Here is a 26,474-nt window from a genome sequence, read left to right as displayed (position 1 = left end):
CACCGGCGCGGACAGAGGGAACACTAGTGGAGGAGCCGCCATAGGGACTTTCGGTGGTGGAGCCACCGAAGCAAGCGTCGACCACTGGTCACACGACGACCTTGGTGCTGGTGGGGGCGAGCACGCGAGGCCTCAATGGCAAGCCTGAGTGCCTCCTCGTCGTCCACCCCTTTCGGCATCATAGAGTGTTCGTCCTCCGTGCCCTCCTCCCTGGATTTCTCCACCAAGTAGGTGAGGTAGCCTAGGTAGTAGGCCGTGTCGTCCTTGTAGGGCGAAGGCGGCTCCTCCTCGGCCTCGACCATCCTGTCTGCGTCCGACGGAGGGCCTTAAATGAACCCGCTATCGCCGAGGAACCCAACATGGTGTCAAGGATCCCACTCGACCTTGTCGTAGGTGGCCCGCAACATCGGGTCGAAGTAGTACGCCGGGCCCACAAGGATATCGAGAGAATGAAGGGCCAACAACCGCGCTACCTCCCCGCGTATGGCCCGACCCTGCCATGGTACCGGCGGCATAGGCACCCTCCGCGCGTTGAGGTGCCAGCCGTCGGGTAGGTGAACGTCGTCCCACCCATCGCAGTCAGTCCTATTATTGTACAACGCTCGCGCCCACATCCATGATGATGGGGATGCTACAAACCGACGACTCGGCCTCATGGTCATTCTCCGGCTTCCTCCGCGGCCATCCTTTACCCATGGTCTTCTCGAGGAAGGGAGAATGCCAGTGCTCTGGGGACACGGCAAATCAACAACCTCCTTTGTGAGGCCCTTCTGCAGCTCAGCCGTTGAGCGCTTTGCCAGGTCAACTACAAGTGGTTTCGTCCCCATCTTCAGCTATGGTTGTAGTGTTCTGAGCTTTCTGCTCCTCAATGGGGACTAGGGAAAAGGATGGACTAGATTGGAGTAAATTACATATACATACCACTTTTGGGGCAACGATTACGAGTAGGTACCAACTCTAGTAATTTTTTCAAGTAAGTGCAACTTCTGGGGCAGGTCGTAACAAATTGAGCAACTCTTGTGTTAACACTCATTTAACTGCGCGGGTCTACATGTCAGAGCAAACGGCCGTCAGCCAGCCGTTAGGGCATAGCCATTAGACATGTCTGGTACTCCTGGTCGTCGCACATCTCACTCATTCTCCCGCCGGTGACCACCACTACCATCGAAATAAAGCAACGAGCTGCCGCCCGTCGCTGGCGGTAACACCCAGTCCGCTCGTCGCTTTGAGAAGTTTGGCGACAACGACCGTGTGCTCGCTGCCCGCATCCCGCATACGGCGAGGGGAGAACGCCGCCGCCGCTGCAGATCCAAAGCGCCGGAGGTCTCAGAGTCTGCCTTGTGGAGAGAGGAGCTAGCAGCAGAAGAGGGGACCGGCACGCGGTGGATCTCGTAGAGGTCAAAGTATGGGAGTGGCCGGTGAGCACATGAGTACATGCATAGCTAGCTAGCAACAACACACTGATGCATGCCTTTCTTGCTAGCTGCCTAGAACACGCGCGGATGGCAAGCCCGCGCAAGCGCGCACACGCTCACTTTTGCAGCGGCAGCATTAGCGCGCACATACAGGCAGCAGCACCACGCGCGAGCTCGCGATCGAGCATGGCAACGGCGGCCATTGCCTCCCATGCTAAGCAAACGTGCCGATCCCCACTGTAGCGTACAGCTAGCTCGCGCCATCATGTCATTCCAGTTCTAGCCAAGCGCGCCAGCCTCACCTGCCTGGACCGTACGTGCATCCGCTGACACGCAAGTATCCGCGCGCACGCGTCAGCCTGCCCGAGAGCGCGAGGTGGCCGGCCGGCGGCAGCTTCCGACGGCCGCGCGCACGAAGAGGAGGTGCACGACAGCTTCGTCCCGTGGCGGCGGCTCTGCGATTTGGCACGAGACGAACACGGCACCACTGCACGAGCGCTGTGCCGCTAGCTTGCGCCTTCCGGCGACCGGCCTTGAGCAGCACAAACCTGCACTCCCGCACCGGTCAACCGTCCCTGGCGAGCATCTTGGCCGGCAGCGCGGTGAGCATCTTGGCCGGCAGCACGTCCAAGCATGCATGCAGGTGCACGTCCAAGTTTTTTTTAGATCCGTGTGCATGGATGATGTTTAACCCGCTCGGGCCAAACGGCAGGCCGACGGACGGTTGCTATGACAAGTGGGCCTGTGTGATTAATTCACTGTTAACTCCAAAGTTGCTCAATTTGTTACGACCTGCCCCAGAAGTTGCACTTACTTGAAAAAATTACCAGAGTTGGTACCTACTCGCAACCGTTGCCCCAAAAGTGGTACCTATATGTAATTTACTCACTAGATTGCCATTCCAATTTTTTAGCAGGGTCCTTTCTACAAATGCTAGGGATCTATGTAACTTTTTCTTACTTTATGGGGTCATTTGTTACAATTATGCACCTCCACTGCTGCTGTTATAATGAAAGGTTCCCTCATCTTGGACCGGAAGGCAGCGGTGGCATTTCGTTTCCTTGCAGCGGAGGAAAGAAACGAGCTTCCGCGCCGTCCGTCCGAAATCTGACGGCCCAGATCCTCCCTCCCGACCCACTTAACACAGCCTACGGCCACCCTTCCTTCCTCTCCACCATCCCCTGACCTGCCTGGCTGCCTCCCTCTTCCTCCGCCGCCTCCCCTTTCTCCCCCAAATCGCTCAGAAAACCCTAGCTAAACCCCGGCCAGCGCGCGCGTCTCAGGCGTTCGAGCGAGATGAACAAGATCAAGGCGCCGGCGGGGGCGGGCGCCATGGTCAAGCTGGCGCTGGCGGGCGGCGCGCTCTGGTTCGGCGCCACCACCACGCTCTACAACGTCGAGGGAGGCCACCGGGCAATCGTCTTCAACCGCTTAGAGGGGATCAAGGACAAGGTGAGACTAGTCCTCCGAGGACCGACCCCTCCCTCCCCGATCTCCCCGCTCCTTTCATGGCCGCCCGATTCGCTGGATCTCGCCGTGGTCTCATCTCCCTTCCCTTGCCTGCAGGTCTACCCCGAGGGGACTCACCTCATCATCCCGCTCATCGAGAGGCCCATCATCTACGACGTACGCGCGCGACCCAACCTCGTCGAGAGCACTTCCGGGAGCAGGGATCTCCAGATGGTAACCCCACATCCTTCGCTCGTCTCTGCTAATTCGCTCCTTGATGCTAAATCTTCTTGCGGTGTACAATGCAGGACTATATCGAATATGAGTATTGCACATATTTCATCATGTAAACTATTCAGTTGCTCGATTGAACATTCCACATGCATGATGACGATTCAATTCAAAATTGTGCTTATCAATAATTTGGTAGAATAAAATGATACTGACTATCTTGGATATTAGATGAAAGAAAATTGTCCAATATTAACTAAGTACTAAGTATATCAGTCAGAACATTGTAACCCTTTTGAGGAAAAAAAAAAAGAAAATACACTTGGTGGTGATATCCGGTAAAAGAGACGTGCATCTTTCATCTGTAATACATGAGAACGTTTGATTTTTTTTGCAAGTCATGAACACTGTGGGGTTTGCCCTTTCAAGATGTATACCCGCTTAACCGGCATAGATAGAAGATTTGGTTTATGTTGAAAGTCACTTGCCCTTCAGATAATAGAAGTAATATGTGTAAGCAACTAAATATCAATTGTAATTAGTAAGGCATCACTGCAGGCATGTAGTATAGATAAATGTTCTGAAAATGTGATAGTGTCTCATTGAGCGCAATGTAGTATATATTTCATTTAGCACAGGAGGAAGTTCGTTACGAAATAAGAGATGAAAAAACATTCATAAAATAGAACAAAACGCTGAGGTTTTCTTACAGTACCAATCTTATTAGTGCATAATTGGGAGTCTGAGACATTATCAATCAGTTCAGTTGGAACTTGGAAGGCCACCGGTTGACCAGTTGTTGCGCACACCACCATCAGGAATTTTCTTCCTACAATGTAAAGCAGCAACATCATATGGGATCATAAATCTGACAAAAATAGCGGCAGAGGGCGACTGCCCGGACCCAGCTCTAGGAAGGCCTCTTTGATAGACTTGTTCGAGTGGGCTTTTGAGGTATGATGCATACTGGTCTTAGAAAAATGCTAATTAAACTTTGTAGAAAATCTTGCTTGCTTACTTATGAAGGGAATAAACCCATGTGCTGCACATTGGTGGTGAAATCTTGGTACCGCCAGGTTCCGTAGAAGACTGAGATGCAGAGGATGTGATGGTGCCGGCGGCAGGTGCCTGGCGCCTTGGCTTCTCCCAGGAAGTCTCAGATACAGATTAGAAAATGCACTGCATGGACGGTTGAGCCGGCGGTTTTTTGTGCCGGCATCCATGATACGCCAGGGTGGTTGCATCACATCACATATGCTTCCTCCGCTCCTTCATCGGCGGCTGTATGGGTGGAGAACAGGATTGGATATGCATGGAAGGCGATGGCTTGGACCAGAGAGTCGTCGGTCTCGTAGGCATGCAGCAAGCGGTGTGCAGGAGATGAGGGCAGTAAGGAGAAGCTGGGCGCCAACTGCCAAGTGTGGGCTGCGTGGGGTGGGATCTCAGATCGACAATGGTTGATCTTGCAGCGGTCGTAGGGGGAGGATGAAGGATTGTAATTTTTGCACGGAAGTGTGGGCTGATGATATAATAAATAAAGGTCCACCCGCTCGCCTGCCTTGGTGGTTAATGTTTCAGATCGATTTGTTTCTTGCCAGCTGAAGAGTTGCACTCCTATGTTGTCTTGCGACGGTGATAACTGTAACGAATTGAATATCCACTGACCAGGTGAACCATCCAAATCGGTTACCAGTTGGGAAAAAAGAAACATAAGGGAGGGTGGCCACATATGCTGAAGTAAAGAACTGAAGAACTGCATGCGCCAGCTTTGAGAACAGATGAGTCAGCAGGGCGGGGCAGCAGAAAGGGATGAGGTGGCATAAAGATGATGTGGCATAGCTGCATGTTAAGAGAATTCTTTGTAGTGGGGGTTTGCTATTTAGAAATAGAAGATTTCTGAGTATTGCTGTAACTGTAGCCTGTAAGAGGGCTGTTGGGTGCATGTCAACTGTTTAGCATTTGGTCTGGTATATGTCAAGTTGTTTAGCATCATCATTTCTGCATACCTGAGATCGATTAAATCCTTTTTTATTGGCTCAGCCATTTACCACTTAGCAGTTTGTCCTACGAAATCATACAGCATTCTTGTCTAACTCCTCTGTGAAGCATTTTAACTCAGTTGCTTGTAATCTATTCACAGTGGTCACTTGTACTCCCTCTATCTAAAAATAGATGTCTCAACTTTATCTAGATACGGATGTATCTCTAATTAAAATGCATCTAGCATCAATAATACAACATTCTTGTGTACTGCTCTGTGAAGCATTTTAACTCAGTTACTTGTAATCTATCCACAGTGGTCACTTGTAATATTTTTGCATCATTGTTATATGTTTCCTATGAACAAGCATTTTAACTCGTTTGCTTTTTATCTCTCAACACTAGTGACAGATAACATTCTTGCTTGATCGTTACATGTTGCCATCACCATTTACGGCACTGAACAAGTTAAATCTTGCTCAACATGTGAATTTTTTGTGCTCATGTGTGTGTACAACTGTAGATGCAGGTTTCTTGTTTTGCATTTCTGCTTAGAAGCAACATTTGCAGAGCAAATCCTTTCATCATATATCTGATTTATACTGCTTGATAACTTGGACAGGTGAGGATTGGTCTTCGTGTGCTCACGCGACCCATGCCAGAGAAACTACCAACTATGTACAGGACCCTGGGGGAGAACTACAATGAGAGAGTTTTGCCTTCAATCATTCATGAAACACTCAAAGCTGTGGTTGCACAATACAATGCCAGTCAGCTTATCACGCAGAGAGAGGTACTGTTTCATCACGAATGTTGTGTTTACATTTATTTTCATGCTAGCTGGTCCTTCTGAGAACAAATGAATAACTTGCCGTGTTGTGTAATGGCAGGCTGTGAGCAGGGAGATCAGGAAGATTCTGACAGAGAGGGCCAAGAATTTCAACATTGCTCTGGATGATGTGTCCATTACCAGCCTCAGCTTTGGCAAGGAGTTCACTCATGCCATTGAAGCCAAACAGGTTGCTGCTCAGGAAGCTGAGCGTGCCAAGTTCATTGTTGAGAAGGCTGAGCAAGACAAGAGAAGTGCAATTATCAGGGCACAGGTAAGCAAAATATTAACTAGATAGGCGATTTTCATATGGCTCCATCTACTTGTCCTGTTTGCAGTTCAGTGATATTTACTAGGCATATTGCCCGTGATTGTTGTGTCTTTATAGCTTCATGTCTTTCATTACACTAGTGGGGAAAACTTGAGCCTAACATTTGTTGAGTTCATGATGGCTGGTTTTCTTGTGAACGCCTATTTCTATGTTTACCGATTCATACTTTCAGTGGTATGTTCATATCACTAAACATAGTTTCAGACTTGACCCATTTGGTATGTTTGTAGTTTCAGACTTTCAGTGGTATGTTGTTTATAACTATGAACATAGTTCAGACTATCTATTCGCCATGTCCATAGTTTCAGACTTCATTTGTATGTTTACTAGAGGCATACTGCTAATGTTGTTTATGTCTCCATAGTTTCATACATTGCACGGGAGAGGAGTTTCTGGTCCCGAGCTCAGATGGGCTCGTTTTCTTGACCATTCATCTTGTATTGAGATTTGCGTCCTGACAACTTATTCTGTGCGGTACTGAATGCAGAAAATAGATGTACCTGACGTGCTACACCACTGTGGTAGGCCACAGTTTGACGGACGGTTGCACGCCGTTTGGGGCAGACTGACAGAGCATGTGGGTTTCACGGGTCGATGCATGTGGATTGCGCTGAGCCGCTGACTAGTCAAGAACCGTTCCAGACATTGGAAAAATTAGAGTGCTAGAAGCATAGGACAAACAAAAGTATTAGTACTCCGAAGTGGCGCTGATGCTTAATTAAACACTAGCTATAGCACCAACTCACGTCCCAAACAATACTGTCGAGGTCTCACACCAGATTAGTGAGAGAAAAAGAGACTATCGCGTGATGTCGCTGATGCTTAATTAAACACTAGCTAGTGCTAGGATGTGGCGGGCGAAGAACTAGTCCCGGTGGCATTCTGTTTCTGCCCAGGCAGTTGCACTGTTGAAACTGTCGCGCCCTTTTTCTGAAGAAAAGATAGCAGAGGACATGTATCAGAAACGAAGGCGCCATGGCTGAGGCTTGGTCGGGCATGGACCTGGCGGTTTAGGGGCGAGCCGAGACGGGGAAGAAGGCGTCGGAGGTGCGCCTCGGCGCGGCGAACGAGAGGGTGGAGGAGCTTGGAGCGCAGGACCACCGAAATGACGCCGATGACGAGCACCTGCGACGGTGAGCAGCGGTCACAGCCGACAGAACACGATAGAGGTAGAAAGAGTCGGAGGAGATGTTCTGGAGTGCGAGTAGCTCACAGTGAAGCTGATGCATGGGTCGGGGAAGCTGGAGGAGGGCCAGAGCGTCCGGAATCGACGAAAACTTCCGGCTGCCGGAGAAGAGAACTCGCAAATTTGGCGTTGATTGAGAGAGCCTCGGCTCGATTCCGTTGGCGAGAAGGATGAGGATGCAAAGCATGTGCGGCACGAGGGGCGACCTGGATCAACTGGCAGTTCTAGTGCTAGATACTGGTGAATAAGAAGGGGAATCAAGATTGTGGAAGTGTGTGAGAGTAGGTTCCGAGCAAATGGTGACATTAATGCGAGTACGGTGAAAAGCCTATCGGTCCACTCCGTCCAACGAAACGGTACTGATAACGTTTGGTGGCCGACCAGGGTGTAAATACAAGCACATGGTGCACTTTTCGATAGTTGCATATGCTGCAGAATACCGGCAAGAAGCCAATCACAAAACGGGTGTATCTGTGCCCGAGATCAGAATGACATTTTCGCACTGCACTGCTTTTTTTTTTTAGTTTGAGAACACTTTAGCCTAACACTGGTGGTTTTACATGTTCCATTTGTTTAGTTTAAGAGCAACTGAGCCATGCAGTGGTAGTTTTATTATATGTTTCATTTGGTTGGTTTACATGATCCAAACACTGGTAGTTCTCTATACATTTCGTATGTTAAGTTTGAGATCACCTGATTAAAACACTGGCAGTTTTTACATGTTTCATTTGTTAGGTTAAGAGCACCTGAGCCAAAGACTGGTGGTTGTTATACAATTCTTTTGTGGAGTTGTAGATCACCTTATCCAAACACTGATGTTTCTTTCTACATCTCAACAGGGTGAGGCTAAGAGTGCAGAGCTGATAGGCCAGGCGATCGCCAACAACCCTGCTTTCGTCGCTCTCAGGCAGATTGAAGCCGCCAGGGAGATTGCGCATACCATCTCAAGCTCCAGCAACAAGGTATTCCTGGACTCGAGCGACCTGCTACTTGGGCTCCAGCAGCTCAACATTGCGGGCAAGGGCAAGAAATGAGATTTATCTCCTGTCATTCATGTCATGGTTGCCGTCGGTCGGTTTTCTCCGTGTAAGAAGAGTACTTTCGAGAGGAACAAAACACTTTAGTTTCTGTTAATGGCTCTATCTGGGGTCTAGGATTTGCGACGCTCAAAACTAGAAAGATGCCCTTGCTGCTGCAAATTGCTTTGTTGAATTTGCAATTGAACTTGTCAGCTACTTACTGCTTTTGCTGTATGAACCGATGGGAGAAGGTTTAATATGAATGGTCGCTTAGCTCATCTCTGGTGTGAATGTTTTGCTGTCAGTTCTGGAAGATTTTCTGTTTCTTTGGTGATTATGCATGCTGGTCTTGGTGCGCATGTCCTGTTTCTGGGATGAATTTCATTGCTTCCACAGTTCCACGTTTCACTTGTTCTGTTTGTGTTTGTATGGCCTGTTGCCTTCTGAAAGCTTTCTAACCTGGAATTAGGATATCGACAAGCATATGTCTCAATTGTCTTGTGGAAACCGTGAGGTCTTTGATTTATTAATGTTTCTGGTAATGTGTTATAAAATGGATATGTTTGATGAAGTTGTTTTGTCACGCTGAATTGCCACCCCTTTTGTTTGCTATTCTAAGCCATGTTAGCTTTGTGGAGTAAATTGGCATATAAGGTCGGATGATGATTACAAGTGCATAGTTCAGATGATCTCACTGTGATTACTTGAACAAATAGTCTTTCGCTCCTAGCTGATGACCTTTACTGCCAATGCTGATAAAAATCTGTGTCAAACTATACTGTGTGCTTCGCAGCTGTTGAAAATTTGTCTCCAAATTATGTTTGTCATTGCTCTATTTAAATATGTTTCACAAGTTGATCTAATAAATAAATAATTCTCCCTTTTTACCAATATAAAATCTGCTAAAAACAATTTTGCAGATTAAGTATCTTTGCAAGTTTGCCATGTTATGGGTTCTGAAATTGTAGGATTTAATGTCATGTAGAATGTTGCCTATTGTAGTGTCTCTTGTAACTCTAAATCAAATTGTAGGATTCTCTTCCATCCATTTGATTTGTTTTTTATTATTAGCGATGTGATGATGAATCATTTAGGTTTTTGAGTGGTGGCAATTGTCACCGTGAGCCAACAAACCAAAAACGACTTCTCTTTCCACTGAGCATTGCCTTCATCTATTCCTCCCACTTCCATCTATGCTGTTTTTTTTGCTACATTTGCTTTCCTGTATCTTTGTTATAGTTTGTCTCAGTGAAGAGCTCTTGACCAGGAAGTGCCGTATGACACTGTAAACAGCAGCTGCTTCTCTGGCGTTGTAAGTGTCCATCCTATCATAACCTCTCTGGTTTGGTCTAGGATGGGATACCATTTGCTCCGGCTTGATTCAGCTGTGTGCGTGATTTTAAATGGGTCTCTGAGGGATTTATTGGATGTTTTCTATCTTAATATTTGGTTGCTCTTATTTTGGCCCGATGCCACGTCTCCGGTAGCCACAAGCATTGACCGGAGATGCTACATTGTGCCAAGAGGAAGTTTCACATTTGATAGGAACCTGTGGCTGCAAATCTATGGTTACACAGAGCCGTTTTTTGTGATTACACCAGTCTGTAAGCTAGCAATTCTTGCATTTGATTTGGATGTGGTCAACTCACTTGTTGGTGATGATGATAGAACTAAGGCTTGTTTCTCAAAACATTCGCAGTTGCCGCCTAAGAGGGCTTTCGCCCAGCCAGGCTTGAGAGCTAGTGCTGCCAATTCCTTCCTTGGATGTCTGAGCCATTCTAATTTTTCCAGTTTAGTTTTTCGCTCCTAGCTGATGACCTTTACTGCCACTGGCACTGGATTCAAGGAGGTTCAACCAAGAATTGTGTGCTGGCAGAGTTTTGTGAATGGTATTTTGTGTCTGGCGGAGCAGTACAACCAGAATAGTTGAACCACAAGATTGATGTTATTCTAAGAGCTTTTGGCTCTTATTTTGTATGAAAAAATAACTGATGGTTTCTGGATGGATATTTTTTACATAAGCCAACTTCTGCTTTGAAAAAGCAGAATCTACCAGAGAGGTTAATTTTCGCAGTTTATTCTCCAAACGCATATGATTCTCCTGTGTAATTTCCGAAGCAGCCTGAGCCCAGCTTCCATTTTGGTGATTTGATGGTGAAAAATAACCCACTGCCACTCAAGTTGTACCTGGTGGGCCTTCTTTCTCCTCAGCTCAGCAACTTCCCCAAAATTTCCGGTGTCCCCTTTACTTTATTGGGTAGGCTACTTATATCTGTCCTCCGCCTCTTCTCGGCCCAACACTAGTCTATAGATCTGTCTCTTGCTTGCATAGCTGAAAGAAGGTTTTACCTGTTCTCTACACTTGTCTACTGCCTCCGTGAATAAGCATGCATCTACCTTTATCCTGACTAATTTTACAGGAAAATGTGTAGCAACATTTATGCCACGAAATTAATTTCACTAGATTTGTCGTGAAATGTAGACAGAGGTTTGATGCACATGGGCACTAGTGATCCCAATAATGAAAATAATATTTCTATTTTTTTTTAAATTCTGAAAAAATCATGATGTAGCCAGCAATGTATCTCACAGATGGTCAAATTTTCAATTGGACACAATGTGTACTTTGAGCTACATAAAATAAAAAAATGTAGATCTCCAATGTTATTTGTTTTCCACAAACTACAATGTTATGTTTTTTATGAAAAAAAACAGCAGGTAATTGATCTAATGCATCTATCCATAAAAGGACATGTATTTTTTTAAAGGAATCTTTCAATTAATCTTATATTTTGGATGTTTATTGAGTGTGGATTTTTTGTTTTTTTTTAAATTCAAAAATGGGATTTTAAAGTTTCTAAAAAAATGTGAAAAAATTCTAATGTAGACAATGTTGAGTTCTATCAACGTGAAAAATTTAAACTCCAGATACCATATATTCGAGGTTGTGCAAAAATGACAAAATCTGACAGATTTTGAGGTTTTGAAAGTTTGCAATGTTCACTATTGTAGATGTCAAATAACATTGGAGAATAAATAACATTGGAAAATATAAAAATGACAAATATACATGTAGCTCGGGCTACACTTGTGTTTCCCTGTTTCTTTTGGTGTATATCTGTTGAATGCCAATCTAAACTGCACCGTTTTTTTGCAATTTTACCTTTTCATGCGCACTTACACTTTTTTAAAAATCCTTTGTGATTTCAAGATTATTAAGGCGTTTGCTCCGGTACAACCCCCTCCCCTAAACTCGTAGCAAACTTAAACACAAGAACGGTTAAGATCGCTTGATACCCCTTTGTTATTAATATTAAACGGGTATATGTAGCCCTGTATAAAACCCGTATGGTCCAACTAAATTATATGAATATGTTGCATACGTATATGTATGCGTAGCAGATCATTGGTGGCGACTCTTCTGCATGGTGGTGGTTGTGGCCGCCGGGAAGGAGGAACGTCATGGCGGGGCTGGCCGGCCACGATCTAGAGGACACGAGCCTCGGCAATGCCTCATAGGTGCGTGCCGGCACGGGTGGGGCGACGTGTAGGCTAGACGGCGGTGCAATGGCGAGATGAACATCCGGACAGTCCGCCCCAGATAGCCCGAGGCAATTTGGGTGGAATGTCCGTCGGGTTAGGAACGAGACCTATCAGACTGTCTTGCGCCGCCTACACCGGACTGTCTTGCGCCGCCAGATTGCCTTGTGGTGCCCTCGCCGGACTGTCTTGTGGCGCTGAAATATCTTGTTGTTCCCCCGTCGGACTGCCTTGCGATGCCCTCACCGGACTATCTTGCGGACCCCGTGCTGGACTGTCTTGCTGCGCCGGACTGTCTTGCTTCCCACGTCGGACTGTCTTGCGGTGACAGTATGCCTACACGTAGACATACGTAGTTTTGGACTCAACTAAGCCCAACTAGTACTTTTTAGGCCCATGTCCATACCCGAATCCAAAACTACGTATGTCTACGTGTAGGCATACTGTCACCGCAAGACAGTCCGACGTGGAAAGCAAGACAGTCCGGCGCAGCAAGACAGTCCAGCACGGGGTCCGCAAGATAGTCCGGCGCCACAAGATAGTCCGGTGAGGGCATCGCAAGGCAGTCCGGCGGGGGAACAACAAGATAGTTCAGCGCCACAAGACAGTCCGGCGAGGGCACCACAAGGCAGTTCGGCGGCGCAAGACAGTCCGGTGTAGGCGCCGCAAGACAGTCTGATAGGTCTCGTTCCTAACCCGATGGACATTCCGCCCAAATTGCCTCGGGCTGTCTGGGGCGGACTGTCCGGATGTTCATCTCGCCATTGCGCCACCGTCTAGCCTACACGTCGCCCCACCCATGCCGGCACGAACCTATGAGGCATTGCCGAGGTTCGTGTCCTCTAGATCGTGGCCGGCCAGCCCCGCCATGACGTTCCTCCTGCCCGGCGGCCACAACCACCACCATGCGGAAGAGTCGCCACCAATGATCCGCTACGTATGTAATCATATGCAACATATTCGTATAATTTAGTTGGACCATATGGGTTTTATACATGGCTACATATTCCCGTTTAATATTAATAACAAAGGGGTATCAAGCAATCTTAACCGTTCTTGTGTTTAAGTTTGCTACGAGTTTAGGGGAGGGGATTGTACTGGAGCAAACGCCTACTAGTAATACTTGACATTAAGCGCTAGGTGGCTAGCCAAAAGAGCAAACTGTAGCGCAGTGGTTCGGTCATGACATGTTCACAGAAGCATGAACTGGCATAGCTGAACAGATTGTCAGTAAAGATGAAAGAGAGAACATCGTAAGGATTCGAATAAGGAGCTGGTAACCAAGAAGGAGAAGCCGGCTAAAGCCCAGTGCTCGAGTCCTGTATCGGGTCGAATTAGTTTAACTGGGCATGTCTCCGGAAATGGTGAATAGAACCTGGGTGCGCGCGCACCCATTTACGAAAAATTCAAAAAAATGCTATTTAAAAGTTTCAAAAAAATGTGAAGTAAATTTTTGCATGTATATATTATGTTGATACTTACTCGTGTGTGTTTTCACAGAAAAATACCATTGTGTGTGACCTACACAAAAATGACAAAATGCAAATTCCTATTCCTGTGAATAGTAAAATTCCTATTCACTATTCTTATTTGGACATTTTGTCATTTTTATGCAAGCCACACACAATGGTATTTTTTTGTGAAAACTCACACGAGTAAATATCAACATAATATGTACATGCAAAATTTTACTTCGCATTTTTTTGAAACTTTTAAATAGCATTTTTTTGAACTTTTCGTAAATGGGTGCGCGCGCACCCAGGTTCCAAACGTCCGGGTCAGGCATGTCTCATGTTAAAATAAAATTTAGTCTGTTTGGTAGTAGCTCTCTACTGCAGAATTTTTTTGTTTGTCCAACTGACAGGCGAGTCAGGTAGCTAACTGTTTTGTTATATGTTCCCAGTTGTGTTATCGTTTTGTTGGACAATAGTTTTATGATTCATGGTTTGTTTGAGTTGAATGCCTCGAAAAATCTGAAACGGTTAGAGTACAAACTCTTAGGCTTTCCAATGTGTTTTTTTTAGAAACTCCAGTATCATTCTTTTGAAAGAATAGCTTATTGATCTGCTGCATGTATTCATAAAATGTTATAGTAGTATTTTGATGTTTCTTTTTTGTAGTATATCTGTTATCTGTTGCGATGTCCGTCTAAACTGCATTTTTGTGTGTGCAATGTTACCATTTTTTTATGCAATTGCACTTTTTAAAATTAGCCTGTGATTTTATGAATTTGCAGGATATTGTGTGCTTGGCAGCCCCAGATTATATATATCAAAGCAATGAGATATAAGCTTTGACGCTTTCAGAAGAAGAAATGTTTGACCATACATTTACTATGAGTCATAATCTGCCAAGCTAGTTAAGACTCTGAGGCCCTGTTTGTTTGGGCTTCTGCTTCTGCTTTTCCAACACCCCAAGTTGCAAACGGCTCATGCCAATCTCCATGGCAGGAATCATCTGAGAGTTCAGATTTGGACGAATCTCAGTGGAGTCGGCCAGAATGGCCACATCTCCATCGCGTTTCCATCCATCGCATCAGTCGATCTCACCAATCAAACGAATGCTATCAAAATTATCTATCCTAAAAGAAGTTCGGTATACAAAAATCTTAAAGGCAACGTCTCCTCAGTTGGTCAACTTGTTCCTGGACTAAATTACTCGTCCAGCTCGCTCGATGTCGACGATGTACGCGCGCTGTCTCGATATCAAAGTTCAGGTTCACTTTTCGCTGCACCTGCTCTTTTTTGAGGACGTTGACTTCCCTTTGTTGTAGTAGAAAAATATTATTTGGACGTTAACTCCGTTTCCTGGAACACAAAGCCGGCAAGCAACAGCTTCAACATCCCTCTAAAGTGTCTAGAAAAGCGTTACTATTCAGGTCACCATCGGAAACGATCGACTTGAGCGCGGAACGATATGTGCACCGTATTGTTCAAGTGCAAGAAGCACCAGTGAATTCAGTGCCCCGAGATCGAAGAAGCTGAAGATTCGGTGCAGGTAGGCTTCGTCTAGCTCCAGCTCGTGCCTATCAAACCAACTGGTGTCCGTCGTTTTCTTATCTGCTGGAAGATCATCTCAATCGCACAGATCGTACAGGTCGCACATACAGGCATTGAGCGGATCTTTGTATCCGCTCGTCAACTGCACCTGTTCGTGCAACCTCGCCTGCTCACCGGCGTCAAGTCAAAGGACCTTTTCCAACGAAAAGCAAGCAAGTCGTCTCACCTTTTGGCTTGACTGCAACAGGCGCCAAAAAGAGTGTTTAGCTGAATAGTGCGTGTAAAGGCAGTCAACGATCTACTGGAAACAGTGGAGGGCAAGCTAATTCGCGCTAACTTATTTACATATATATATATATATATGCAATCATTGGTTGACGAGAGGATTAAGTTAAACTAAGCTGCAGCGAAGGCTGACTTATGCGGCTGTCTGACTTGGAGTGCACTTTTGGAGGTTGAGTTTGGCAGAGGAAAGTCGTCTTTCTGGATCTCGAAAAAGAAAAAGCCGAACACACGCCTTGACCTCAGTTTGGTCTAAACTCTAAAGTCGTTCAGTTCATGTGCACCAGGCTTGGGAAGAACGCTTCTGCTCCTTTTCGGCGTCGTCGTTCAGTCAAATCTGGCGCGTCTACGTTTGTTCCTGCGGACGATGACTGGCAGTATCGCACAGCTTAACCTCTGGTGAAATAATTTCAAGTTTCAGGTGTTCCATCATAGATCAAGCTCGTTTCTTCTTCAGTTGGAGAAAATTGGGCGGCCAATGCAAGGGCTATATATGTCTGCAGGGAGCTGGGGTTACTTGGCTGAGCGGTGAAGTGGAGTGGAGTGGAATCAAACAAATCCAGTGGCGGCACGCACCAGGCGTTGTATGGCTGCGAAGACGATGGAGTGGAGCGGGCGGCGACGTGATCACGCAGGGTGAGCAAGGAAGGAAGCAAGCGACGCATCTGAGGCACGCGATCGACGAGCTGCGTATCCGCAAAATTGCTCGCGTCCACCACACAGCCGCGCTCCGCTTTCGGTCGCCGCAGGCCGGCATCGGCATGGGCCAACACGAGCAGGAGGAGGAGCTCCACATCACACCCTACTCTTACACCATCTCCAACGAGGAGACGCATCATGTCCTCGCGCGTTCGAATAGGTCACCACGGAATTGAAAAACTGTTCACATTTTTCAAATGCTCGAAATTTAAGAATGTTCAAATTTGAAACAGGTAAACCTAAAATAGAAAACCAGAAAATCAAAGAAACCCAGCCGGAAAAAGCAGAAAAACAAAGAAACCCTAAGAAACAATTGGAAAAAACGGGACCTAGTATCCTATTAGGTCGGCCCATTTTGGAACCCTAGCTATCAGAGGTTACGTGCCACTGCGCTAACATTCACGCTAGGCGTCAAATAGGGATCGCCCCTCTTAGCGCGCATCTCATGCGTCCGCTTTGGTTCGTAGTCAGGCCGCGGATATGAAATCAGCCGTGGCCCTATAATTATCTAGCTAGAGCATCTCCAGCCGGCGCTCTAAACCTCAGATTCTGCACGCTGTAAACCGTTGCCGCGCGCCGGAGCGATTTCTCCCCCGCCGGGTGCGCTATTTTGCAGCGCGCGATGGCGCGGTAAAATAGCACCTCCGCCGGACACGCCATTTTGCAGCGCGCGGGCGCGGCGCAAACAACAAACACACACAAGTATGCATCCAACAAGATCAAACAATATATAAAAATTCACAAATAAATTGTACCATCCAAATACAATACATTGTTCACAACAATACTTCACACCAAATACAACACGTCCAACATACAACAATACAACATGGTTTTCAGACAATACAACACATAGTTTTCAAACAAATACAACAAATATGCAACTATTGTTGTCCATTCCAATTCCACCATTCTTCCATGAGATCTTTTTGAAGCTCATCATGTGTGTCGTTGCACCGAATGGCATGGTATGAGGCAATGAATCGGGCAATCCTATGTGCGGATCTCCTCACTTGCACGGGAACCCCCATCAAGTCGTAGTGGGTATGATCCACATCTTTTCCGCGATCGTCCTCTATAATCATGTTGTGCATGATTACACACGCTCGGCCGGCGGAGGTTCATACCTTGCGAGCAAATGGGCGAGCACCATGGGCGCGCCATGTTGCTAGCAAGCTCGAGGACGACGAGGACGACATGTCGACGCCTGCGCGGAGGAGAACGCGACGGCGGCGCGAAGGGGGCCGCGGAGAAGGAGCGCCGACTACAACTCGTCGCTGGCGGCGCGAGCGACACAAAGGCGGCGGAGCGTCCGCCGCTGCCAGGAGGAGGTGCGGGCGACGCGGATCTACGACGCGGCGGCGCGCAGAAGCGGGGGCGGCGGCGGAGTCGACCGGCGGCGGCTGGATTGCGAGCCGGCGGTAGGTGGGGAAATGAGGGCGCGGGCGCGGGGGGAGGAAATTTCCAGCCGTTGGCTTTTTCGTGCTTGGACGAGCGTTGCCGCGCGCTGTAGCCGACGCGCCAGATATGCCGCTCCGGTTTGTGCAAAACACCGCGCGCCCTAAAATTTTTACAGCGCCGCGCCGTTTACCGCGCCTGCTGGAGCGCCACATTCCCTCCCGCGCGCGCTATATCGGACGTTTTTATGCCGCGCGGCCTATATAGCGCGTCTGTTGGAGATGCTCTTAGGTCGGGTAGCCCTAGTGACCCAATGAAAAAAAAAAGTAGACAGCGAACTTAATTACATATGTGAAACGAAAAGGAGATATAAACTAAAAAAAAACAGCCCGAAACAAAGTCCATTGCTCATCGTCGTCCTACTGAGTCAGGTCCACGATCACCTGCATCTTCCAAAACCTGCTGGGCGCCGACGCCGATAAAGGCAACACCGGCGAAGGAGTCGCCATAGGGAATTTCGGTGGTGGAGCCATCGGATCACTGGTCCCACAACGACCTTGGTGTTGGTGGGGGCAACACACGTGAGGCGTCAATGGAGAGCCTCAACGCCTACTCCTCACCCTTCGCTTCCATCATGTGGGCAGTGGAAGGACGCCTCTGCGCGCTCGGCGTGCGCTGCAACTCGGACGCCATCATGGCGAGCCTGAGCGTCTCCCCTTCGTCCACCCCTTCCGACATAACATAGAGGTGGTCCTCCGTGCCCTCCTCCTTGGCCTTCTCTGCCGAGTAGGTGAGGTAGCCCAGGCAGTCGGCAGTGTCGTCCTTCTCGGGCGAAGGCGGCTCCTCCTCGGGCTTGAGCTTCTTTTCTGCGGCTAGCGGAAAGACGTACATGAACTCTTCGTTGCCGAGGAACCTAGCGTGGTGTCGAGGATCCCACTCGACCTTGTCGTAGGTGGCCCACAACGTCGAGTCGAAGAACTAGGTCCGCGAGTGGGCCGGGAGGACAAAGGGCCCACCGCCGCGCAATCTCCTCGCGTCTATTTTCAACAAAAATCCCAATATTTTCTATGGGTATCGAAGTATGGTACCACCAAAAAAAAAAAAAATCAACAAAAATCCCTCTTTTCGTTTGGAACCAAATGCACCATAAGTTCCTAAATTCTCCATAAGTTCTCAGCTCACGAAAATCATCCCAAAACAAAAGACCCGGTGACGCCTTTCCTTCCGTACCTCCTGGACCTAAAAGAACCTGCTTCCCCACGCCTTTCCTTCCGTACCTCCTAATCCTAATCGCGCACACGCCAAACACTTTCCATGCCGGCGGTGTTCTAAACTTGCAGTCTCCTATACTTTCCTTCCCCTCTTTCCCCGTCCATCCTATATATACATACGCTCACCCGCAGCCGGAGACAAGTAAGCTCGAGAACAACAGAGGACCAACGCAACAGAAACCGGGAGCCACCACATCACACACATTTCGCGATTAGCAACAGAGCCAACAAGATGGCGATGGTCAGCGAGCGGTGGACGCGGGTGCGCACGCTGGGCCGCGGCGCCTCGGGGGCCGAGGTGTTCCTGGCGGCGGACGACGCGTCCGGCGAGCTCTTCGCGGTCAAGTCGGCGCGCGCGGCCGGCGCCGCGGTGCTCAGGAGGGAGCAGGCGATCATGACCGCGCTGCGCTCCCCGCGCGTCGTCTCCTGTGTCGGCGGCCGCACTGGCCGCGACGGCACATACCAGCTCCTCCTCGAGTTCGCCCCCGGCGGCTCGCTCGCTGACGAGATTGCCAAGAGCGGCGAAATCGACGAGCGCGCGATCAGAGCATACGCAGCGGACATCGCAGCCGGGCTGGCCTACCTCCACGAGGAGTCCGTCGTGCACGGAGACGTCAAGGCGAGGAACGTCGTGATCGGCGCCGACGGCCGGGCCAAGCTTGCGGATTTTGGGTGCGCGCGGAAGGCGAGCGAGAATATCATTGGCGGCACGCCTGCATTCATGGCGCCGGAGGTGGCGCGCGGTGAGGAGCAGGGCCCGGCGGCCGACGTCTGGGCTCTTGGATGCACGGTCGTCGAGATGGCAACCGGCCGCGCGCCCTGGAGCGGCGCGGACGGCGACGCGCTGGCCGCGATGCACCGGATCGGTTACACCGACGCGGTTCCAGAGGTGCCCCAATGGCTCTCCGCGGAGGCGAAGGATTTCTTGGGCCGCTGCTTGATCAGACAGCCGTCTGACCGGTGCACGGCGGCGCAGCTGCTGGACCACCCGTTCTTGGCCTCCGCCGTCTTCGACACGAAGGTGGAAGATGTCAAGGGGAAGTGGGTGTCGCCAAAGAGCACGCTGGACGCGGCATTGTGGGAGTCGGACTCCGACAGCGAGGACGCCGCCGACGACGAGCTGTCGCACAGCACGGCGGAGAGGATCAAGGCATTGGCCTGCCCTGCGTGGGCGTTCCCGGATTGGGACGCCGACGAGGGCTGGATCGACGTGCTCTCTACGTCAACCAAAGCATCCGATGAGGTTGCTGTACCGGCCGAGGAGACGACTACCCTGGACGACGCAACCATTAGCGAAGAACAAGCTGCAAATTGCGGCATTCTCGACAGTACCACCATGGACAGCAACCATAGCAGAGTTCTTAGTGTAGGAGAAGCCAACTATGATTCAGTTGGGCATAGTATGAATCAGTGTTTGGAAATTTCAGTTTGTGAGGAAGTAGTTCCATGCACTAAATTATTGTGCAACAGATGCATGAATGAAACTGATTTTGTTCTGCCCAAACACTCTGCTTCGCTCTGTTCCTCTGTTTCTTTAGTCACCATTCTTTTTTTTTTGTTGCAAATTTCTCTGCTCGTACTTCCTCTCTACCCCTGTTTCGACAGGTTCAGGTACCAAACTCCCCGGAAAAAAATGAGAGGTTCCGGGGTTTAATAGATAAGATAATTTTCGCACCAAAACCGGCCACGAGTCCATTTTAAGATATCCAATCCGATTTTAAAGAGTTCGGCGGATAAGGATATGGATTCCGAAAAGGTGTTACGGATGCGGTATAGAATATGGTATTGCAAATAGCATGTGGAAATGGATTATCCAAACTTTAATTAGGATGATCTGAAGATTTTTAACCGGACAATCTGATTTTTGAGTTAAAACCTAAGGTCAATCTCATAATGTTAGTACTTATTGAGTTACCAAATTTATTTGGCAAACATGTTTAGCTTTAAACTTCTGTCAATCCATGAGTTTTAGTGTATTTGTATCTTTTTTCTTAACTACACATGATTGAAAGTTAAAACCCCTCTCAAAATTTGCAGAGTGAATTTCACTTTTTACCCTGTAATTTTCCATTTGTGACACTAATTACCCAGCCGAGTGAAAATTCATGTAGATTACCCATTTTAAAAGCTTTGTACCCTTATTTTCTAGTGTGTATTTACTGGGCAAGGTTTTAGGTGATGATCGGGGTTCATAAATATAAAGACCCATAGTGATGAATAGAACATATGGATTAAACAAGTTTGGGCATAATCGCTCATGAGGTCCTTCGATATTTACATATTTTATCGCCCCACATCGACGTATCATGCTTATGCTATCTAACAATACCAAGCAAAATGATAAATTTGGGCTAAACTGTATTTGAAGTCTCCTAAATAGGATATTTTTTATAGAAGTTCCACTAAATGGGGTAATATGTGTCACAAATGCACAACTATAAGGTAAAAAGTGAAATTCACTCAAATTTGCAAGATCTATAACTATCTACCGATGAGAGCATATATTTAATTAATTTTGTTTCCGATCCAAGTACATCCTATTTTTTATTCGAATTCGCAGTTTGATATATACGCATTTGAATCTGAAACCGGTCAAAATTCGCTTTGATCCGAATCCAAGAAAAATATACGGTATAAGCAAAATTCGATCTGATCTGATCCGATCCAACCACACCCCTAGGTTGGCAACGAACGGATCTCCCTCCTCTCCGGTGTTCTCTCGTCACCAGTTGCAGTTGTTGGTGCTAGCGTGTCGTGTCCAATGATGTAGGATCATTTTGTAGGTTTGTTTCATTCAGATAATCGTTATCTATTATCCAGTTTAGTTAGTGAGCCCGCACGGCACAAGAACGGACGAGTTCGCCGGCCGATTGCGGCACGAAGAACACGCGCATCTGTGCCGACCTGGCCGCGCCGCCGGCCCGCCGCGCGCGAGGTGCAAGTGGACGCCACGGCATCAAGAGAGCCGGCGGACCACACCTGCACCGCGTCAAATTGCGTCGTCGTGCTCAGCTGGTAGCCAGGGGAAGCCGATGCCAGCCCGAGCAACCCTGCTGCGCCGTGTGTCGATTCGCTCCGGTGCGCCGCGTCGCTGCCCTGCCTATTGCTCTCGCCGTCGTCTTTCTTTCTGCTGGATTTCTAAGCAACGGATCCAGTGCGGCAGCGTCGGAATCTCGGACGCCGGCCGGTACGTACACGCTGGATTCGTCACCGTCGAGGATCGGCCGCACGCGCCACCGCTCCTGATCGCAAACGACAGATAGCTGTCAGATAATACTACTCGTATTTAGTTCCTACAGTCCAAATAATACTTCGTTATCTGTCTTTAATATTTGCTCCATCCGTTGCAAAATACAAGGCGTGTAAGCTTAGGAAAAAAGGTCACCCCTATTTAGTTTGAACAAATATTTATGAAAGCATATCAACATCCACAATATTAAATAGGTATACTGAAAAATATACTTTATGGTGAATCTACTAATATTGGTTTTGTATTCTAGATGTCCATATTCTTTTGTATAAACTTGGTTAAGCTTAGAAGATGTTGATTTTTTTTTACTAAATTTATATGTCTTATATTTTCGGATGGAGGGACTAGTTAATATAAGGAGATTTACGGAAAGGATATGGGGTTAGCTGTCACCCACAAGGCCACACCACAACATACGCATATGGCTTCACGGTGCTTCTTACACCATCTTGCCCCGGTCTCTTCTTCCTCTCCACACTTTCTCGACACTCTCACTTGTTGAAATGATGGTATGAATGACTAGAGCGGTGAATATGTGCTTCTCAATTTTTAGATTGTTTTCAATTTAGACTTGAGACAAAAGGTAAATAACGATACAACTATATGAATTAAAACTCTCTAGATATGCAACTATATGAATTTACCAATATGACAAGCAAGCATTAGAACAAGTAAGTAACGATACAACAATTAAAGGATAGAAGTAATCATAATGGAGGCAAAGAGACACAAGGATGATTACCGTTTGTTCTTTGTTAAGGGAAGTACGTCTGCGTAGGAGGGGTATGGTATCATGAAGGCCAACCAACGTCATAACAGCCTCACCCTATTATCCGGTGGGCACACCATGAAGGCCAAACAACGTCATAACAGCCTCACCCTATTATCCGGTGGGCACACCATGAAGGTCAACCAACGTCACAACGGCCTCACCCTATTCTCCGGTTAGCACACCAAGGTGAGCTCACGCTCCACTAAGCGGTATCCTTCAAGGTGTCAACCAAAACCTATACACCATGTTGGGGAAATCTCCAAAAATCAATGGGAGGCTCCAAGCAACCAAGCACGAAGCTTTTACAACACAAAGCAAGCTTCGAGTCCGACTTCTTCCAACTGGGATTTCAAAGGACCAAGAGTAAAAAGTTCATCAATGGAATGGGTGGGACAGTGGAATTCTTTTGGTGGAAGTGTAGATCGAGGGTTCCTCCCTTGATTCCCAAGAGGACAACAAGATTGAATAGCTAGGAAAGGAGATTTATGGGTTTTGAGCTTTGGAACAATGTAGGAAATAGTGGAAGCCGCAACCTCTACTTGGATAAGAACGGTACCTTTTATATTTCCTCTATAAAAAACCCATTGCAGGCCACCAGGGCGATGAGATAGGGGCTCCTGATCAGATACGACATCTTCACACGCATGCGCTAGGGGTGGAGTTCCTCGTTATTGTTGCCTACATGGGGTTTGCAGCATGCCCGGGCACAATAATATTCCGTATCGCGAAGGTTGCAGTCTACTCGGATTGAGATGATAAAATACAACCTTCATTCCGAACATTATTTCTTAAGTGCCATTTTTTTTGCTTATTCGAGCTGTTTAAGAGTAGTGGTACTTATGATCGTTGCTTTTTAAAAGTCGAGATTACTACCCATAGCACATATTTTAAGTTGGGAATTGGGGGGGGGGGGGGGGGGGGGGCCCCGGCCCCAGGTTAAGAGATTTATCCTTACTTTTGGTCTTGAAATAACTAAATGGTGTGGCTCATACTCAGGTACCGCGTTGATACTGCCAACCTATAGTGCCTCCTAGATCCTGAGAATAGGAGGACCGCGCACCAGTTCTTTGTGTTGACCATAATCTGCTCCACGGCCACCACGACCATTGCAGCATTTTATTAATTTTACATCTTGCAAATCAGTTGCATGCTGGTAGTGGTGAAGATCTTGGTTATTGGTGCCTACCTTAGGTTTGCACTAGGCCCGAGCACAATCGGAAAATTAATTTGTGCAATGTCTGTCTAAACTCTAAACTGTATTTTTTTGTGCAATAATCCCTGTTCTACGCAATTGCTCTTCCAAAGTTTCTGATGTGATTTCCCGAATTTGCTGGCGGCTGTGTTCTCGGCAGTCCCGCATTATACCTGCCAATGCCATTAGATCTAAGCCTTGTGGTTTTGAGAAGAAGCAAAGTTTGACCATACATTTTTCATGTCATGTTTTCTTGTTGGTTAAAAATCATAGCAACTGAAAGCACAAATTAAAAAGTTGGACCAGTGAGTAAACCTGAGAGGCGACTGGTTGATTGGTTCCCTACTCGAACCACTGGTTCCTCCGCTTCGATGGTGACAAAAACCGCTATTTTAAGTTAAAATTTAAGAAAATTCCGAATACCATAAAGGTATATATAGAGTATATTTCAATATGTAATCATAAAACATGGTGAGTAGAAGTGGTGCACGTGATGCTATTTCTTCCAAGCTGAAAAAATATGTGCGTCGAACCACCGAATCGGTCCATGTTTTTTAAACTATGACTGAAAGTGCTCTTACAACTTTCAAACAAGCAAGTAGTATGATTGGCAAGCCAGTTCCTCGATTACTTGACATTAGGGCGCTAAGTGGTTAGCCAACTGCCTTATCCAACACCCCAGCATGGAAACGGCTCATTTCAATCTCCATGGCAGGAATTATCTTAGAGTTCAGGTTTGGACTTGTCTCAGTGGACGTCGGCCAAAAAGGCCACATCTCCACTGCACTTCCATCCCATCAGACAATCTCCCCACTCAAACTGATGCAATCACACTTATCTATCCTATACAAAAAGCTTATAGCTAGGTCCATTCTCTTCAGTTGGTCAACTTCTTCCTCGACTAAAGTATTCTCCGAGCTCACTAGATGTCAACGATGTACGCTGCCTCCCTCGAGATCGAAGTTCAGGTCCCCTTTTCGTTGTACCTGCTCTTTTTCTGCGAGGACGTTGACTTCCCTTTGTTGTAGAAAATTACTTATTTGGGACGTTGACTATGTTACCTGGAACACAAAGCTAAGCACGCAGATACTTTCTTTCAGATGCATAATCCGCAAGTAACAGTTTCAGCATCCTTCTAAAGTGGCTCAAAAGCGACGAGATTATCACCATTTGAAATTGATAGAGTGCGGCACCTTACTGTTCAAGATCAAAATGGAGCTGAAGATTCGTTGCAGGGTGGGTTTCGCCCCTCCATCTAACCCGAGCCCATGCCTATCTATCTAAGTAGTGGTGTCCGTCGCTTTCTTATCTGCCTGAAGATCCTCTTGGCCTCGCAGATCGTACTGCGCGCACATACAGACATTCTGATCTTTGTATCCCGTCGTGAGCTGCTCCTGTTCGTGCATCCTCGCCCGCTCACCGGCGTCAGGTCAAAGGGCCGCCACCTCCTACAGAGTTGATCGGGACTTGCCGTGCCTTTTGGCTTGACTGCAAGATGCGCCAAAAAGAATGTCGAATTGCTTTGTGTTCGCAAAGTGGGCAGTCGGCATGAAAGCAGTGGAAGCTAAGCTAATTTTGTTTACTAGTTAGCCAGTTTATTTATGCAATGATTGGTTGACGAGGGGATTTTAAGTTAAACTGCAGAGAAGGCTGACTTGTTTGCAAAAAAAAAAAGAGTAGAATGGTTCAGTTCATGTGCACCAGCCGTCTGAAGAACGCTGCTGCTCCTTTTCGCATGCGTCTACGTTTGTTCCTGCTGGCTATGACCGGCAGTACGGCCACATCACAGCCTTTGGTGAAATAATTTCGAGTTTGAAGTGTGCTTGCTTGCTGGCTGGTTTCTTGTCCAGTTGGAGAAAATTGGGCGGCCGGGCATGGAGCTGGGTTACTTGGCTGAGTGGTGAAGTTGAGTGAAATGGAATCAAACAAATCCAGTGGCGGCACGCACCAGGGAGGGGGGTCGACGGTGGAGTGGGCGGCGCTGGGCGAGCAAGGAAGCAAGCAAGCGACAGACGCGATCGACGACGAGGAGCTGCGTACGTCCTTTCGGCTGCCCCGCGCCGCAAAAAGTACGCCTGGCTTTCGGTCATCGGCAGCGGCCAACAGCAGCGGCAGGAGCTTCCGTCCATTCATGCTTTTCTCCTCCCGACTCCACTTGTCCCTGGACTGGATAGACGTGGCCGGACTCCATGGCGACGTGGTCAAGTGCTGCAGCAGGTGAACCGTGAGCAGGCCCTGACCGTGATCGTGACTGTTTATGCACGGGAACATTCCCACTATCCTAATCCTTTATTATGGTAAAATTTCAAAGAAATTTGGACCAACTTCCGATCTGAATATTCGGTGGTTATCTAGATTTTTTTTATAGCATCATGTTGGTTGTGTGGGAAATATGGAATGAACGCAACGCAAGGATTTTCAAGCATGTGAACACCATGCCTACCATCATCTTCGATCGTATCAACTCGGAAGCTAGGATTTGGGTTCTTGCCGGTGCTAAATATTTCGGTATTTTCATTGCGGGAGAGTAAACTTTTGTGGCCTCGATGTGGTTGTAAGATAAAACTAAAACTTAATTTCCCAAGCTTCTTCTCTGTTAATGAATTAAGGCAAACCTTTTGTCTTTCCTTC

The 26,474-nt window shown here is 47.5% G+C and overlaps 2 protein-coding genes, 1 long non-coding RNA gene and 5 other non-coding genes across 8 annotated transcripts; all 8 read left to right on the top strand.

Annotated features, from left to right (window-relative positions):
• The first annotated feature begins 2,576 nt into the window (after nucleotides 1-2,576).
• On the top strand, nucleotides 2,577-8,718 carry LOC127327406 (prohibitin-1, mitochondrial). Its single transcript, XM_051354177.2, has 5 exons — nucleotides 2,577-2,867; nucleotides 2,982-3,098; nucleotides 5,698-5,868; nucleotides 5,966-6,178; nucleotides 8,261-8,718. Exons 1-5 carry the CDS (start codon nucleotides 2,712-2,714, stop codon nucleotides 8,453-8,455), a joined length of 852 nt encoding a protein of 283 aa, XP_051210137.1. The 5' UTR covers nucleotides 2,577-2,711; the 3' UTR covers nucleotides 8,456-8,718.
• Nucleotides 3,115-5,142, top strand: LOC127327407 (uncharacterized). Its single transcript, XR_007868538.1, has 2 exons — nucleotides 3,115-4,049; nucleotides 4,172-5,142. It is a non-coding gene; the product is annotated as an uncharacterized lncRNA (long non-coding RNA).
• Nucleotides 8,719-9,090: 372 nt separating the features above from the next.
• On the top strand, nucleotides 9,091-9,182 carry LOC127327956 (small nucleolar RNA snR60/Z15/Z230/Z193/J17). The gene has a single exon (XR_007868872.1). It is a non-coding gene; the product is annotated as a small nucleolar RNA snR60/Z15/Z230/Z193/J17 (small nucleolar RNA).
• Nucleotides 9,183-9,512: 330 nt separating this feature from the next.
• Nucleotides 9,513-9,604, top strand: LOC127327985 (small nucleolar RNA Z152/R70/R12). The gene has a single exon (XR_007868900.1). It is a non-coding gene; the product is annotated as a small nucleolar RNA Z152/R70/R12 (small nucleolar RNA).
• Nucleotides 9,605-9,682: 78 nt separating this feature from the next.
• Nucleotides 9,683-9,860, top strand: LOC127327981 (small nucleolar RNA Z112). The gene has a single exon (XR_007868896.1). It is a non-coding gene; the product is annotated as a small nucleolar RNA Z112 (small nucleolar RNA).
• Nucleotides 9,861-9,903: 43 nt separating this feature from the next.
• On the top strand, nucleotides 9,904-10,040 carry LOC127328012 (small nucleolar RNA snoR2/U65). The gene has a single exon (XR_007868925.1). It is a non-coding gene; the product is annotated as a small nucleolar RNA snoR2/U65 (small nucleolar RNA).
• Nucleotides 10,041-10,093: 53 nt separating this feature from the next.
• Nucleotides 10,094-10,216, top strand: LOC127328026 (small nucleolar RNA SNORD14). Its single transcript, XR_007868935.1, has one exon. It is a non-coding gene; the product is annotated as a small nucleolar RNA SNORD14 (small nucleolar RNA).
• Nucleotides 10,217-18,654: 8,438 nt separating this feature from the next.
• On the top strand, nucleotides 18,655-20,283 carry LOC127339235 (mitogen-activated protein kinase kinase kinase 18-like). The gene has a single exon (XM_051365111.2). The coding sequence runs from the start codon at nucleotides 18,862-18,864 to the stop codon at nucleotides 20,281-20,283; it is 1,422 nt and encodes a 473-aa protein (XP_051221071.1). The 5' UTR covers nucleotides 18,655-18,861.
• The last annotated feature ends 6,191 nt before the right edge of the window (nucleotides 20,284-26,474 follow it).

Source organism: Lolium perenne, chromosome 1 (genome assembly GCF_019359855.2).
Source record: "Lolium perenne isolate Kyuss_39 chromosome 1, Kyuss_2.0, whole genome shotgun sequence".
In the NCBI taxonomy this organism is placed as follows: Eukaryota; Viridiplantae; Streptophyta; class Magnoliopsida; order Poales; family Poaceae; genus Lolium; species Lolium perenne.
The sequence above is the reverse complement of the archived record's forward strand: the minus strand, read 5'-3'. Positions and strand labels throughout refer to the sequence as shown.

What these genes read in the sequence shown, in the direction of transcription:
- LOC127339235 (XM_051365111.2), top strand. Translation starts at nt 18,862, where the DNA reads ATGGCGATGGTCAGCGAGCGGTGGACGCGGGTGCGCACGCTGGGCCGC.
- LOC127327406 (XM_051354177.2), top strand. Translation starts at nt 2,712, where the DNA reads ATGAACAAGATCAAGGCGCCGGCGGGGGCGGGCGCCATGGTCAAGCTG. An exon ending in AGCTTATCACGCAGAGAGAG is followed by an intron (nt 5,869 to 5,965) that starts GTACTGTTTCAT and finishes GTGTAATGGCAG; the next exon opens with GCTGTGAGCAGGGAGATCAG. An exon ending in GTGCAATTATCAGGGCACAG is followed by an intron (nt 6,179 to 8,260) that starts GTAAGCAAAATA and finishes ACATCTCAACAG; the next exon opens with GGTGAGGCTAAGAGTGCAGA.